The sequence below is a fragment of the Kogia breviceps genome, chromosome 1 (genome assembly GCF_026419965.1).
Source record: "Kogia breviceps isolate mKogBre1 chromosome 1, mKogBre1 haplotype 1, whole genome shotgun sequence".
In the NCBI taxonomy this organism is placed as follows: domain Eukaryota; kingdom Metazoa; phylum Chordata; class Mammalia; order Artiodactyla; family Physeteridae; genus Kogia; species Kogia breviceps.
The window spans coordinates 105,045,737-105,063,595 of NC_081310.1; the positions used below are offsets into that span (position 1 = coordinate 105,045,737).

The 17,859-nt window shown below is 36.9% G+C and overlaps 1 protein-coding gene across 1 annotated transcript in view; it reads left to right on the plus strand.

The window, feature by feature from the left end:
- The window catches only part of SNX7 (sorting nexin 7), a 97,985-nt gene that overhangs the window by 18,401 nt on the left and 61,725 nt on the right, over window positions 1-17,859 (plus strand). Inside the window, exon 2 of the mRNA XM_059073079.2 lies at window positions 6,594-6,776. Within this exon, the coding sequence (XP_058929062.1) occupies window positions 6,594-6,776 (183 nt within the window). The remainder of the gene's footprint in view (window positions 1-6,593; window positions 6,777-17,859) is intronic.

Below are 17,859 nucleotides of genomic sequence, written 5' to 3' on the forward strand. Positions count from 1 at the left end.
ATATGCATACAAGGGTATATATACTACATAGCACTGGAAATTATGTCAAACAAGATTATTGAGTGTTGTATGCCCCTTTATAGAACACGACATAGGCTGGCTTTTCCCCCAATCACATTTTCAACAGTGTTCCACAGAAGGCCCTTCTAATTTTTTATTATTATTATAAGCAGGCAGATTGGAAGGAGTTGTAAACCAAAACACAGCTGGTAAGTCTAAATTTAGGCCCATCAAGATGAGTGTCCCTCATAACAACATGGTTTCTCATGCTCCTTCCACTTTAAGTTGCTTTTTACCAGATGTCTCTTGGTGTACGTGTTTCTTGTACATCAGCAATTTTATTTGCATGGCCTTTTCATGCCAGTATTCTGATTTATCACACTTCTCACATTGATTTTTTTTCTTCTACTTGTAAAAAGAAAATAGCTGTTTGTGCACAGATGGTGGTTGAAATTTAGTATTATCAGAGTAATTCATGTTACATTTATGAGACGTTCCCGAGTAGCATCTTAGTGAAGGATATTAAGGAAGGACACTTCTTAGAGAGGTCATATCTCACCTTTTAACCTGTTTCTTTTGGAGTTTATCTCCTGAGCACTCAAATATTGGCAAGTCATTGTTTGTTTTAAATTTCAGCTCTGTATTTTATTTGTTTCAATAGTAGAACTTTGGAACCATCTAATAGCATTAAAAGTGGGAGGCAAAAATCGTTTCTCAGAAATTACTGAAGTTGATTGTTAACCTGTAAAAAAAAAATTAATGGAGCAAGGATGAAATGTTTTAATTATAATTCCTTCCTTCCTTTCTATCCTTGTTTCCTTCCTTAAATATTTATTGTGTACCACTCTATATACAGAAATGTTGTTCATTTGCTAGGGCTACCGTAATGAAGTACCACAGACTAGGTGTCTCAAACAACCGGAAATTTATTTCTCACAGTTCTGGAAGCTAGAATCTGAAATTAAGGTGTCAGCAGGATTGGTTCCTTCTGAGGGCAGTGAGGGAAGGATCTGTTCCCAGTCTCTCCACTTGGCTTGTAGATGGCTGTCTTCTCCCTATGTTTCATGTTTTCCCTCTATGAACGTCTATGTCCAAATTTCCCATTTTTTATACAGATATCAGTAGTATTGCATCAGGACCCACTCCAGTGACCTCATTTTAACTTGATTACCTCTGTAAAGACCCTGTCACCAAATAAGTTCGCATTCTGAGGTACTGGGGTTGGGACCTCAACATATGAATTTTGGGAGGACATGATTCAACCCACAACAAATGCTTATAATAAACCAAAAATAAGAACAAAGAAAACTTACCCTTAATTTGTAAGTGACTTTGTCAATAAATTTCAGTGTTATGCTAGCACAGTGCTAATGTCCATTCATTTCAGTAAAGTCACTTAAATGGTTTCTCTTACAGTGAATGTGTTGGTTTGGAGTAAGGATAAAAGACAATGACTTCCTGCAGCAATTTGGCTTACTTCTCTATTATACATATTCAAATCTCAGCCTGAAACCGTCCCAAGATTTTTTGGTGTATGCCTGTGTGAGTGTGTGTTTTCACTATGCTAGCTGTAAGAAAGGTATTCAATGTTATTTAAGAAGTGGAGATTTACCATGCAAATAATTTCCCTTCTGCTTTAATCTCTTGAAGAAAAAAAATGAAAAGATGTATTTTCATTGTGTGAAATATCATAGGATAATGGATGTATATCCAAATGCTAAGAATGAACGAATGTATAAATGAGGTTGAGGACGGGGAGAAAGACAGAACTAGCAGGAGAAAGAGGCATGCATTATTGTGGAGGTAAGAACTTTGGAAAGAACAAATTTTAACGATCCATTTCTCCTGAAAAGCATCAACCACAAAAAGTTAAATGAAGTTATTTTTGGTCAGTTACTTCTTTGGATCTTCTCAAACACTTATTTTCTTTACTTATTTGTGTCCAAATGTAAATCTTTTAAGTATTGTCAGTATATTTTCTTTCCTTTTTTTTTTTTTCTCTTCTTTCCTTTTTTTGAAGCGAATATAAAACTCTTTGGATAGTCACTTTTATTGAGGTTTTTGAGAATGTTTTTGAGTGATTCATAGTAATTTACATTCTTCTACTGAAATCTTGGATGTTGCTAAATTTCAGCCTGTAATTTTCTTCCTTTGCTAGATATTGAAGCATATTTTTATGACATCACACTACACTCATTGGAATTGTGAGCCTTTATAAATTCAGGCAGATCTTTTCCACTCTACAAAAGGATGCATTTTAAGCAGAAGAAATAGAATGCTAAATTATGTAGTAGGTAAAAGAAGTGGGTTGTGGTGAGTTAAGAGGGTGACTACAAAGAACGCCAAAGCACATGGTTGTATGCACTGTCAGTGAAATTTAAAGCACATTTGCCCATCAACTTAAAAAACTACTGTTTATATGAAATGATAATTGAGAGAGATTTTTGTACATGCTGATTGCACATTTATTTGAAACCTCTAAATTCTGTTTTTAATGGCTGCTTAGTATTCCATTGTGTTAGCATCCCATAATTTATTTTGACAATCCCATTTTCATGTGATTCCAGACATATTTTTAAATTTCCTATTTAACTATACAACTTTGAATTAAGAAAAAAAAACAAATAATCAAATATGTAATCCAAGGTCTTCTGCCAAAATGGCCGTAGACAGCTCTTTTAACTTACTGTTTGGTTTTTTTTACAGTAGTTTTTTCAGTAGTTTTTACTGTCTTTTTTTTTTTTACAGCAGTTCTTACAGTTTCTGAACACGTTAGATACAGTGTTGACTCTAAACAATTAAAAATCTTTTTTGAAAATGATACACGTTTATTTTAGAATATTTGGAAATACAGCAACTCAGATAGGAAAATATTAAACTCAACAGCAATCCCAACACCTGGAATAACTTCTGTTAACTTTTTGGTATAGCTTCTAAGTTCATGAGTGCACGCATATTGTGAGTGCACTATTTCTCACTTTTTCTCCCCTACCCTCTGGCCCCCCTCTGTCATATACACACATAAATACATGTACCTGCATTAGAATCTAGTTGAATACAAATTTTATAAGCTAATATTTTCTCTTAATACCATACTGTGAATCTTTTTCCAAGTTACTATATATTCCTCTAATATATTAATCACTTTATTGTATTCTAGTATATGGATAGACTTTATTGTATCCTATTGTAGGTATATACCATAATTTGTTTCACTAAACTTTTGTTGTAAGACATTTATTGTCTCCATGTTTTTGTGTGTCTGATCAACTCAACTGTAATTTGTCCTCTATTCCTTGTCTAAATCATGCCTAATATACATATATTTTCTAGCATTTATATCTTGTTTTCTAAATACCAGTCTCCTCTAAAAGAAACTAGAGCTCCTTGGAGAAATGTCTGATTCTGTGACTGGGGCAGGGAAAATATAATGTAAATCTGAAACATCTTGCTATGCCAGAAAATAAAGTGCTCAAGGAATAATGAAGACATATCAAAAACACACAGATGCCAGCTTTAAGGAGCTCCTACTAGGCAAATTTTGGACACTTAGAACATCAAAATAAATTATATTAATGGATTATAACCCATTGAGTAAAATGGGACTCTGAGTCTATACGCATATAATTAATTGACTTAAATAAATATTTGTCATCTTCCTTAGTAGTAAATCTACTGATAATATGAAAATTGAATAATTATTAAACAAGAAAAAATATGTTATTTTGAAATAAGGAGGGTAACAAGGAACAAAAATAGCTAATAGAGTTCTGAATTTGCTTCTGAGGAGCGTGAACTGGTAATAGCTATAGTGGAGCACGTGGTGCTGCTTTTTTATTTTTAATTTGTTTCGTTTTATTTTAAGCCTTGTCAGATGATTTGACTTTTGAAAACTATAAATATGCTTTTTATTTTGAAATAGTTGCAAACTTGGAGAAGAGTTGCAAGAATACCACAAAGAATCTAGATTTCCCAGTTATTACCATTTCACAACATTTGTTTTCTCTATGTGTGTGCAAGTTGAGTAAATTAGAGACATGTTTTATTACTCCTAATTAAATCTGTGTATATTTTTTGAAAACAAGGACACTCTCCTACGTAATCACAGTATAAGTATGCAAATCAGGAAATTAACACTGACATAATACTATATTCTAATCCACAGACCCTTTCAAAATTTTCATTTGTCCCAATAATATCATTTAGAGAGAAAAAACAAAGGTTCTTCTCCTTTGGAACAGAATCCAATCCAAGATCATACGTTGCTTTGGCTCTTGTCTTCGTCAGTCTGGAACAGTTCCTCATCTTCCTTTTCCATCATGGTATTGGCATTTTTGAAACTGTTTTATAGGCAATGTCTCCTCCCCTCAAACATATACATATGTTTTTCCCCCCATTATCTTAATATAACTATATCACCATTTTTAGTTAAATTCAGTAATTAAGAACAATTTATTTTTATTCACAGTCAAGCCATGTAATGAACTATGATTACATTTTTCATTCTTGTACCTTTTGTTTCCTTTAGAGTTCATCATTCATTCATTCCTTTATTTAGGCCCTCCCTTTCTCCCTCTCTTGTTTTCTTTGCCTCTTGGCTTTTTTGCACCAATTCATCTACAAAATCTAACATGGCATGCTTCCTTTCATTATGCTTAAATGTATCAGGTATTCTGTCAGCCTCCCTCCCTCCTCCCTTCCTTCCTTTCTCCCTCCCTCCCTCCTTCCCTCATTCTCTTTCCCTTTTTCCTTTACTCTTTCTCTTTCCTTCCTCCCTCTCTTCCTTTATTCTTTCCCTCTTCATCTCCTTCCCACCCCCCACCCAACCGAATCTTTCTGCTCTAGTCTGTATAGGTTGTTCTGTAAGTCTGTTGCAAAGCTGTCAACCTGGAACATTCTTTCACTGTCATCCAAGGAATTTCCTTTAGTTATCTTCTATGTTGAATCTCTTACTTTCAGATCATATTTCTTCTTTCTTGGTATTTGCCCTTATTTTGGAAAAGTGAAGAGTCTTCCAAAGAATGTGTAAGAATGGGTACATGGAAAGTCAGTTTTTGAAATCTTTCCTATCTGAAATGGCTTCATTCTACCTGTATACTTGAATGACAGTTTAGCTATGTATAATTCTAGGTAGGAAATATTTTCCTCTAAAAATTTTGAAGATACTATTTTATTATCATTTAGTTTCCAGTGTTACCACTGAGAAATCTGAAGCCATTCCTATTGTATTTTACCTGTTTATAGTCTCTCTGGAAGCTTTTAGGAATTTAAAATCCCTACTGTTATGAAATGGCATGGTGATAGATGCTTGTAGGGGTACTACCCACCCCACTACTGTCCTGTTCATTTTGAGGAGGCCTGCTAGGCCCTGTCAACCTGGAAATACTTCAATTCAGAGGACATTTTCCTTCTTCATTTTTGGGAATTCTGTTCATTCAGGTACTATCTACCTGGATCCTTTAATTTTTAAAAATACTTCCCTCTCCTTTTCCATCCCATGTTCTTTTGGTTCAGCTTAGTTCTCAAGTTAAATCTTTTGAACTTCCTGTTGAGTTTTTATCTTTCCATCATATTTCAACTTCCATGAGCCTCCTTTTTTACTGGTTTTCCTGTTGTTCTTTGAATTTTTTTTGAAAAATAACACCTGTTTTATTCATGAATTTGATATCATTCTTATTGCTAATGATTTCACCTATTTTTAAAGCATTATATTCTCTATTCTGTCTGCTTCCTGTATTCTCTTTGTTTGTTTATTTGTGAATCTTTCACATCAGAGGCTTTCCATATGTTGAGATGTTCGGTAGTTCCTGCACCAGGTACTGACAAGATGAGCAAACATTCAACATCTTGCTGCCCATGTTCTTGGGGCCAAATGATGGGAAAGGGCTGGATATCTTTTCATCTAGTATGTAGGACTTTCCCTTGATATCTGTATTTTCATAGGGCCTCTCTCTCCCTCCATCCTGCCTGGTGCCCTTGAGTTCAGAGACACTCCAGAAATCAAATTTCCAGGTTTTTTGCAAAATTGGGGAAGAAAAGTCACCTGATTGCATGGGGTAGGTGAGGGAATCTGAGGTACTAACTCCTTTTTTGTTTTATGAGCTTTTTAACCAATCCTCTGGTTTAACTCTTCCAACATTCTATGTCCACAGGTTTCTGGCACCTCTAATTCTTGAGTGTCGCTGTGATCCTGTGTCATAAATGTGCCTTCTTTTTCCTGGTCTACCATTCTCTCCTATGTCTACTTTAGCTCTTTCTGCACTGCTTTTCAGTTACCACTCAACCATGAGATTTCCAGTTTCCAAAAAAGTAGTTAACTTTGTTTGCTTAGTCTCTTCTTTTTACCTTGAGGGTTTATGCCTTTGTATGACTTTTTGTCTTGTTTTGTCTTTGTTTCTTTACTGTCATTTTTAAAGTGGGATTTTGAGATGAAGCAGAGATAAAAATACATGTTCCACATACCTTATTTAAGCAGGAGTCCACTTATCCTTTTTGTTCTTGACATATTTGATTAGTATTTGTTGTGTTTAAGAAAAAGGGGATTTTAACTTTTTTTCCCTATAGATATTAATTTTTGATTTTTGTATTCCTAGGATGCCTCACTGATGGACATGAATTCCTTCAGCCCTATGATGCCAACATCCCCTTTATCAATGATAAACCAAGTCAAGTTTGAAGATGAGCCAGATTTGAAAGATCTTTTCATTACAGTTGATGAACCTGAAAGCCATGTTACTACAATTGAAACGTTCATTACTTATAGGATTATTACTAAGGTAAGTATTTAATGAACATTTTCTTGAATATAGTTGCTTCTTTGAACTTTTTGAACTGCTTCTTGTTCACTTTGACACTCAACTTAGAGAATCTTAACTGAATTGTTCACTTTGACACTCAACTTAGAGAATCTTAACTGAATGGACTTCTACTTTTTCAGCCATTTGAGTAAGACATTGCATCTTATCTATTCTTCACTTGTTCTATATGAATTCAAATTAACCTGAGTACCAGTCACTTGTATTTTAGCAGTTGTGCTTCTTAAAATATGAACATTTTAGGTCTTTAGTTTAAAAATTATAGAGCCTCAGTTTGCCAATAAAGAAAACAACTAGTTAAAAACATGATACAATATTTTGTGTTCACATTTCTTCTGAAGATTCCAAAAAAATAATTTCATTTGTTTTCCAAATAAGAGCAAATGGCCACTTTATCTTATATCAATATATGAGCTACTGTTAGTTGTTTAATGATGCAAGGACAGATCTAGAATCTGAGTCTCCTGACTCCTAGAACAAGGCTCTGCAAAAAGACAGTTTACTCTGAAAAAGTAAAAAAAATCCAAATAGTATAATCATTTTTTTAACATCTTTATTTGAGTATAACTGTTTTACAATAGTGTGTTAGTTTCTCCTTTACAACAAAGTGAATCAGTTATACATATACATATGTTCCCATAACTCTTCCCTCTTGTGTCACCCTCCCTCCCACCCTCCCAGTATAATCATTTTTTAAAAGTCCTTTGTGTAATAGCAGCCTTTAAGAATTCTATTTATAAGTTATAATATTTTATTTATGAAGCCTCACTCTACATCTCTTGTAGTGCATCCCTTTTGTAGCTGCAAAGCTTTTGGACCCTGTACATATAATCACTTCCAGTGCAGCCTCCACACTGCTGCTAATTATGTTGCATAAAGATGTATATATCTGATCTCTTTACTCAGATTCTTAAAATCCTTCCCTGGCTCCTTACTTCCTACAGAACAAAGTACAGACTCCTTTGTATGATACATAGAGAACTTCTCAGTCTGGGGCCAGCGGACCATATATGACTCACCTCTTACTCCCGACTTGTAATACCCCTGCTCTCCACTTGCATAGAACTACCTCTTTTATCTGAATATTCTAGGCTATTTCTTGCTTTCATGACTTTGCATATGCTTTTTCTTCTGTCTGCTGTGCCCTTCCCGCTTTCAGACAGAAGAGTTACTGTTTGTTTTTCAAGATATAATTCAAAATGATGCCCACCACCTCTGCCTCACAAGCTGAGTCCTCTTTCTTCTGTTTGCTTAAAGAATATAAGATACCACAGTCAGTGTAGCAAAGAAATCAAAAGCCTATATTTTGTCCTTCTAAGCCTCAGGGGTTTTTTTGTTTTTTAACTTATAAGACTGAAATGATAATAGAACCTGGTTCTGTAGAGTTGCTGTAAGAATTAAGTTAGGATAACTAATCAATGTAAAACACTTAGCAAAGTGCCTAACATATAATAAGTATTCAGTAATTGTCACCTACCTGTGTGTAGGTCACTAACTGTGTGTTTATTTGTATTTATTCCCAATGAGTCTGTGAACTTCTCAAGGAAGGTAATTGTATCTTAAGTTATCCATAATTCTAAACACAATCCTTGGGATATAGCAAGTTAACCTTTCGGTGAGTGAGTGAGTGAAGAAATTTATAGTATCATAGTCATATCAAGAGGCTGTAGAGCAAGACAGCATGGAGTTGAATCTTGATCGTCCTCCTTCCTTGCTATTTAATTAACTTCTCTATGCTTCGTTTCCTCAGTTGTAAATAAGATAACAGTACTAACCTCGTACGGTCTTTGTGAATATTTAGTGTGTTAATACAGACACACTGCTAAGAATAGAGCCAGATTTCTCCTGGTACTACTGTTATAATTATAATCATCCATTTTCATTACTCTTTCTAGCAAAGATTTTGTGAAACTGAATTATTTTCCCCTCATTTGTTTCTTTCAGAAAGACACTTTATAAGCCACCCTATGGATTTCATTCTAATCATAGACATACAGTTCTTATGAGTTATCCATATTACATCATATTTTAAATGTACTGCTCTTGTAGTAGTAGTAGTAGTAGTAGTAGTAAATAGTGATAGTGATAATATTATAGTGTGTTAAACTAATTTTTATTGTGGGACTAATTTATGCCAGGCAATGTTCTAACCACTTTATGTGTTTTAACTCATCTGACGCTCACAACAATCCTGGATCTTATGATTTACCCTCATCTTGTGAATGAGCCCACTGAAACTCAAACCTTGCCAAAGGTTATACAACACAGTCATTAGCTGAGCTAAGATTTAAATCTAGACAGTTTGCTTTACTTCTTTACTATATAGATTTTCATTATACTTTTGTGCATCTGTATATGATTATGGCAAACTATCTTTTGGCTTAACTTTTATAAACTAAGTCCCTTTATTCTACATCTGATTACTTTTATTCCATCCTAGTATATAGACTATACCTATATATACTAAAATATGCATTGCAGAACAAATTTATAAACACTTAATAGATGTATATTGTGTTATCAAACATAATATTTTCTTTGTTATTCACTTATTATCACTTATTCATTTACTCATATATTCAATAATTTTCTGTTGAGTGCCACTTATGTCCCAAGCACCAGACTGGTATGTTGAGACTACACCAGCAATCAGGACAGACATACCCCCTGCCTTCATGGAGTTTTCAGTATAGGGGGGTGATGGATCTCAAATAATTATATATTTAATTAATTAATTACAGTTATAAGTACTGTGACAGAAAAATACAGAATTTTATGAGTGTGGGTAGTCCATCAAATTAGGGGGTTCAAACATGGCTACCCTGGGAAAGTTTTAGTTTAATAAAAATTTATGGACTTCCCTTTTGGTGCAGTGGTTAAGAATCTGCCTTCCAATACAGGGGACACAGATTCAAGCTCTGGTCCGGGAATATCCCACATGCTGCGGAGCAGCTAAGCCCATGAGCCACACTACTAAGCCTGTGCTCTAGAGCCCGTGGGCCACAACTACTGAGCCCTTGTGCCATGAGTACTGAAGCCTGTGTGCCTAGAGGCCATGCTCCACAAGAGAAGCCAAGGCAATGAGAAGCCTGCAAAGCAAAGAGTAGCCCCCGCTCACTGCAACTAGAGAAAGCCCGCGTGCAGCAATGAAGACCCAACGCAGCCAAACATAAATAAATAAATAAATATTTTTTAAAAATTTTACATTCATGGACACCAAGATTATAAGGATAAATGCAGGAGGAGCTTCAAGGTGGTGGAGGAGTAAAACTTGCAGATCACCTTCCTCCCCACAAATACATCACAAATACATCTACATGCGCAACAACTCCTACAGAACACCTACTGAACGCTGGCAGAAGACCTCAGACCTCCCAAAAGGCAAGAAACTCTCCACGTACCTGGGTAGGGCAAAACCAAAAATAAAAAACAGAGACAAAAGAATAGGGATGGGACCTGCACCAGTGGGAGGGAGCTGTGAAGGAGGAAAAGTTTCCACACACTAGGGAGGCCCTTTGTGGGTGGAGACTGCAGGTGGCAGAGGGTGAAGCTTCGGAGCCACGGAGGAGAGCTCAGCCACAGGGGTGCAGAGGGCAAAGCGGAGAGATTCCCGCACAGAGGATTGGTGCCGACCAGCACTCACCAGCCCAAGAGGCTTGTCTGCTCACCCACCGGGGCAGGCAGCGGCTGGGAGCTGAGGCTCAGGCTTCGAAGATCACATCCCAGGGAGAGGACTGGGGTCAGCTGCGTGAACACAGCCTGAAGGGGGCTAGTGCACCACAGCTAGCCCAGGGGGAGTCCGGGAAAAGGTCTGGAGCTGTCGAAGAGGCAAGAGACTTTTTCTTGCCTCTTTGTTTCCTGGTGTGTGAGGAGAGGGAATTAAGAGCACTGCCTAAACAAGCTCCAGAGATGGGTGCGAGCCTCAGCTATCAGTGCAGACCCCAGAGATGGGCATGAGATGCTAAGGCTGCTACTGCAGCCACCAAGAAGTCTGTGTGCAAGCACAGGTCACTATCCACACCTCCCCTCCTGGGAGCCTTTGCAGCCCGCCTCTGCCAGGGTCCATGACCCAGAGACAACTTCCCCGGGAGAACACACGGCACCTCAGGCTGTTGTAATGTCACACTAGCCTCTGCCGCTGCAGGCTCACCCCACACTCTGTATCCCTCCCTCCCCCCGGCCTTAGTGAGCCAGAGCCACCGAATCAGCTGCTCCTTTAACTCCATCCTGTCTCAGCTAAGAACAGATGCCCTCAGGCAACCTACATGCAGAGGCAGGGCCAAATCCAAAGCTGAACCCCAGGAGCTGTGTGAACAAAGAAGAGAAAGGGAAATCTCTCGAAGCAGCCTCAGGAGCAGAGGACTAAATCTCCACAATTAACTTGATGTACCCTGTATCTGTGGAATACCTGAATAGACAACGAATCATCCCAAATTGAGGAGGTGGGCTTTGGGAGCAACAATATATATATATTTATCCATTTTTCTCTTTTTATGAATGTGTATCTGTGTTTCTGTATGTGATATTGTCTGTATAGCTTTGCTTTTACCATTTGTCCTAGGTTTCTGTCTACGTTTTTTTTGCTTGTTTGTTTGTTTTAGTATAGTTTTTAGCGCCTGTTATCATTGGTAGATTTGTTTTTTGCTTTGGTTGCTCTCTTCTTTCATTTTTATTTTTTATTACTGTAAAGAATATTTTTTAATTTTTATTTTAATTATTTTATTTTATTTCATTTTATCTTCTTCTTTCTTTCTTTCTTTTTTTTTTTTTTTTCTCACTTTTATTCTGAGCCATGTGGATGACAGGCTCTTGGTGCTCCAGCCAGGCGTCAGGGCTGTGCCTCTGAAGTGGGAGAGACAAGTTCAGGACATTGGTCCACAAGAGACTTCCCAGCTCCATGTAATATCAACGGCAAAAATCTCCAGAGATCTCCATCTCAACATCAAGACCCAGCTCCACTCAACGACCAGCAAGCTACAGTGCTGGACACCCTATGCCAAACAACTAGCAAGACAGGAACACAACGCCACCCATTAACAGAGAGGCTGCCTAAAATCAAAAGGCCACAGACACCCCAAAACACACCACCAGATGTGGACCTGCCCACCAGAAAGACAGGATCCAGCCTCATTCACCAGAACACAGGCACTAGTCCACTCCACTAGGATGCCTACACAACCCACTGAACCAAACTTAGCCACTAGGGGCAAACACCAAAAACAACGGAAACTACGAACCTGCAGCCTGCAAAGAGGAGACCCCAAACACAGTAAGTTAAGCAAAATGAGAAGACAGAGAAACACACAGGAGATGAAGGAGCAAGGCAAAAACCCACCAGACATAACAAATGAACAGGAAATAAGGAGTTTACCTGAAAACGAATTCAGAATAATGATAGTAAAGATGATCCAAACTCTTGGAAGTAGAATGGAGAAAATACAAGAAATGTTTAACAAGGACCTAGAAGAACTAAAGAGCAAGCAAACAGTATGAACAACACAATAAATGAAATTAAAAATTCTCTAGAAGGGATCAATAGCAGAATAACTGAGGCAGAAGAACAGATAAGTCACCTGGAAGATAAAATAGTGGAAATAACTGCTTCAGAGCAGAATAAAGAAAAAAGAATGAAAAGAATTGAGGACAGTCTTAGAGACCACTGGGACAACATTAAACACAGCAACATTCGAATTATAGGGGTCTCAGAAGAAGAAGAGAAAAAGAAAGGGACTGAGAAAATATTAGAAGAGATTATAGTTAAAAACTTCCCTAATATGGTGAGGAAATAGTTAGTCAAGTACAGGAAGCACAGAGAATCCCATACAGGATATATCCAAGCAGAAGCATGCCAAGACACATATTAATCAAACTATCAAAAATCAAATACAAAGAAAACATTAAAAGCAGCAAGGGAAAAACAACAAATAACACAGAAGGAAATCCCCATAAGGTTAACTGCTGATCTTTCAGCAGAAACTCTGCAAGCCAGAAGGGAGTAGCAGGACATATTTAAAGTGATGAAGGGGAAAAACCTACGACCAAGATTACCCAGCAAGGATCTCATTCAGATTTGACAGAGAAATTAAAATCTTTACAAAGAAGAAAAGTTAAGAGGGTTCAACACCACCAAACCAGCTTTACAACAAATGCTAAAGGAACTTCAGTAGGCAGGAAACACGAGAGAAGGAAAAGACCTACAATAACAAACCCAAAACAATTAAGAAAATAGTAATAGGAACATACATATTGATAACTACCTTAAATGTAAATGGATTAAATGGTCTAACAAAAAGACATAGACCGGCTGAATGGATACAAAAGCAAGACATGTATATATGCTGTCCACAGGAGACCCACTTCAGACCTAGGGGCACATACAGATTGAAAGTGAGGGGATGGAAAAAGATATTGCATGCAAATGCAAATCAAAAGAAAGCTGGTGTAGCAATTCTCATATCAGACAAAATAGACTTTAAAATAAAGACTATTACAAGAGACAAAGAAGGACACTATGTAATGATCAAGGGATCAATCCAAGAAGAAGATATAACAGTTGTAAATATTAATGCACCCAACATAGGAGCACCTCAATACATAAGGCAAATACTAACAGCCATAAAAGGGGAAATCGACAGTAACACAATCATAGTAGGAGACTTTAACACCCCAGTTTTACCAATGGACGGATCATCCAAAATGAAAATAAATAAGGAAACACAAGCTTTAAATGATACATTAAATAAGATGGACTTAATTGATATTTATAGGACATTCCACCCAAACACAGCAGAATATTTCTTCTCAAGTGCTCATGGAACATTCTCCAGGATAGATCATATCTTGGGTCACAAATAAAGCCTTGGTAAATTTAAGACGATTGAAATCGTATCAAGTATCTTTTCCAACCACAATGCTATGAGACTAGATATCAATTACAGGAAAAAAATCTGTAAAAAATACAAACACATTGAGGCTAAATAATACACTACTTAATAACCAAGTGATCACTGAAGAAATCAAAGAGGAAACTAAAAAATACCTAGAAACAAATGACAATGAAAACATGACGACCCAAAACCTATGGGATGCAGCAAAAGCAGTTCTAAGAGGGAAGTTTATAGCAATACAATCCTATCTTAAGAAACAAGAAACATCTCAAATAAATAAGCTAACCTTACACATAAAGCAATTAGAGAAAGAAGAATTTAAAAAACCCAAAGTTAGCAGAAGGAAAGAAATCATAAAGATCAGATGAGAAATAAATGAAAAAGAAATGAAGGGAACAATAGCAAAGATCAATAAAACTAAAAGTTGGTTCTTTGAGAACATAAACAAAATTGAAAAAACATTGGCCAGACTCATTAGGACAAAAAGGGAGAAGACTCAAATCAATAGAAAAGAAAAAGGAGAAGTAACAACTGACCCTGCAGAAATACAAAGGATCATGAGAGATTACTACAAGCAACTCTATGCCAATAAATTGGACAACCTGGAAAAAATGGAGAAATTTTTAGAAATGCACAACCTCTTGAGACTGAACCAGGAAGAAATAGAAAATATGAACGGACCAATAACAAGCACTGAAATTGAAACTGTGCTTTTAAATCTTCCAACAAACAAAAGCCCAGGGACAGATGGCTTCACAGGCGAATTCTATCAGACATTTAGAGAAGAGCTAACACCTATCCTTCTCACACTCTTTCAAAATATAGCAGAGGGAGGAACACTCCCAAACTCATTCTACGAGCCCACCATCATTCTGATACCAAAACCAAAGATGTCACAAAGAAAGAAAACTATAGGCAAATATCACTGATGAACATAGATGCAAAAATCCTCAACAAAATACTGAAAACAGAATCCAACAGCACATTAAAAGGATCATACACCATGATCAAGTGGGGTTTCTCCCAGGAATGCAAGGATTCTTCATATACGCAAATCAATCAATGTGATACACCATATTAACAAATTGAAGGAGAAAAACCATATGATCATCTCAGTAGATGCAGAGAAAGCTTTTGACAAAATTCAACACCCATTTATGATGAAATCCTCCAGAAAGTAAGCATAGAGGGAACCTTCCTCGACATAATAAATGCCATATATGACAAACCCATGGCCAACATCATCCTCAATGGTGTAAAACTGAAACCATTTTCACTAGGATCAGGAACAAGAGAAGGTTGCCCACTCTCACCACTGTTATTCAACATAGTTTTGGAAGTCTTAGCCACAGCAGTCAGAGAAGAAAAAGAAATAAAAGGAATCCAAATTGGAAAAGAAGTAAAGCTGTCACTGTTTGCAGATGACATGATACTATACATACAGACTCCTAAAGATGTTACCTGAAAAGTACTAGAGCTAATCAATAAATTTGGTAAAGTAACAGGTTACAAAATTAATGCACAGAAATCTCTTCCATTCCTATACACTAATGATGAAAAATCTGAAAGTGAAATTAAGAAAACACTCCCATTTACCACTGCAGCAAAAAGAATAAAATACCTAGGAATAAACCTACCTAAGGAGAGAAAAGACCTATATGTAGAAAAGTATAAGACACTGATGAAGGAAATTAAAGATGATACAAACAGATGGAAAGATATACCAAGTTCTTGGACTGGAAGGATCAACATTGTGAAAATGACTCTACTACTCAAAGCAATCTACAGATTCAATGCAATCCCTATCAAACTACCACTGGCATTTTTCACAGAACTAGAACAAAAAATTTCACAATTTGTATGGAAACACAGAAGACCACGAATAGCAAAAGCAATCTTGAGAAAGAAAAACGAAGCTGGAGGAATCAGGCTCCTTGACTTCAGACTATAAACAAAGCTACAGTAATCAAGACAGTATGGTACTGGCACAAAAACAGAAATATAAATCAATGGAACAGGATAGGAAGCCCAGAGATAAACCCATACTCATATGGCCACCTTATCTTTGATAAAGGAGGCAAGAATATACATTGGAGAAAAGACAGCCTCTTCAGTAAGTGTTGCTGGGAAAACTGGACAGGTACATGTAAAAGAATGAAATGAGAACACTCCCTAACACCAAACACAAAAGTAAACTCAGGGGCTTCCCTGGTGGCGCAGTGGTTGAGAATCCTCCTGCCGATGCAGGGGACACGGGTTCGTGCCCTGGTCCGGGAAGATCCCACATGCCGCGGAGTGGCTGGGCCCGTGAGCCATGGCTGCTGAGCCTGCACGTCTGGAGCCTGTGCTCCACAACGGGAGAGGCCACAACAGTGAGAGGCCCACCTAGCACAAAAAAAAAAAAAAAAAAAAAAAAAAAAAAGTAAGCTCAGAATGGATTAAAGACCTAAATGTAAGGCCAGACACTATCAAACTCTTAGAGGAAAACATAGGCAGAACACTCTATGACATAAATCACAGCAAGATCCTTTTTGACCCACCTCCTAGAGAAATAAAATAAAAAGAAAAATAAACTAATGGGAACTAATGAAACTTAAAAACTTTTGCACAGCAAAGGAAACCATAAACAAGACCAAAAGACAACTCTCAGAATGGGAGAAAATATTTGCAAATGAAGCAACTGACAAAGGATTAATCTCCAAAATTTACAGGCAGCTCATGCAGCTCAATATCAAAAAAACAAACAACCCAATCCAAAAATGGGCAGAAGACCTAAATAGACATTTCTCCAAAGAAGATATATAGATTGCCAACCAACACATGAAAGAATGCTCAACATCATTAATCAGTATAGAAATGCAAACCAAAACTAAAATGAGATATCATCTCACACCAGTCAGAATAGCCATCATCAAAAAAATCTACAAACAATAAATGCTGGAGAGGGTGTGGAGAAAAGGAACCCTCTTGTACGGTTGGTGGGAATGTAAATTGATACAGCCACTATGGAGAACAGTATGGAGGTTCCTTAGAAAACTAAAAATAGAACTACTGTACAACCCAGCAATCCCACTACTGAGTATATACCCTGAGAAAACCATAATTCAGAAATAGTCATTTACCACAATGTTCATTGCAGCTCTATTTATGATAGTCAGGACATGGAAGCAACCTAAGTGTCTTTTGACAGATGAATGGATAAAGAAGATGTGGCACATATATACAATGGAATATTACTCAGCTATAAAAAGAAACGAATTTGAATTATTTGTAGTGAGGTGGATGGACCTAGAGTCTGTCATACAGAGTGAAGTAAGTAAGAAAGAGCAAAACAAATACCATGTGCTAACACATATATATGGAATCTAAAAAATAAACCATAAAAATGGTCATGAAGAACCTAGGGGCAAGACTGGAATAAAGTCTTGCAGACTACTAGAGAATGAACTTGAGGATATGGGGATGGGGAAGGGTAAGTTGCCAGAAGGTGAGAGAGTGGTGTGGACATATATACACTACCAAATATAAAATATATAGCTAGTGGGAAGCAGCCACATAGCACAGGGAGATTAGCTCAGTGCTTTGTGACCACTAGAGGGGTGGGATAGGGTGGGTAGGAGGGAGGGAGATGCAAGAGGGAAGAAATATGGGGATATATGTATATTTATATTTATAACTGATTCACTTTGTTATAAAGCAGAAACTAACACAGCATTGTAAAGCAATTGTACTCCAATAAAGGTGTTAAAAATAATAATAATAAACTAAAAAATAAATATACACATTCATAAAAAAAAAGGATAAATGCACATGTTCATATACCTACAGGTACACTGGCAGTCTCCTACTTAGAAATACTTATGGGTGACCTGATTGTAAATAATTATATCAGGAAGCCCAATTCCTGGCATCTGTTCCCCTTTTGGGAAATTACCCTTTATTCTCCAGGTTAGAGTATCTGAGGTGAGTGCTCTAAAGAAGTACTTTCTGTTTCAGAGATTAGAAATTTGCCTTGACTTAGGACATGTAGGAGTAAGAACTCAGAGGTTTAATAAGGGTCTGTCCTCGCACGTCCTCATCATGAAGACAAACTCATCAATGCCTGCCAGTATGTAGTTGGGGGATTAAAGTATGTTCTTGATGCTGAGATTCTTTTT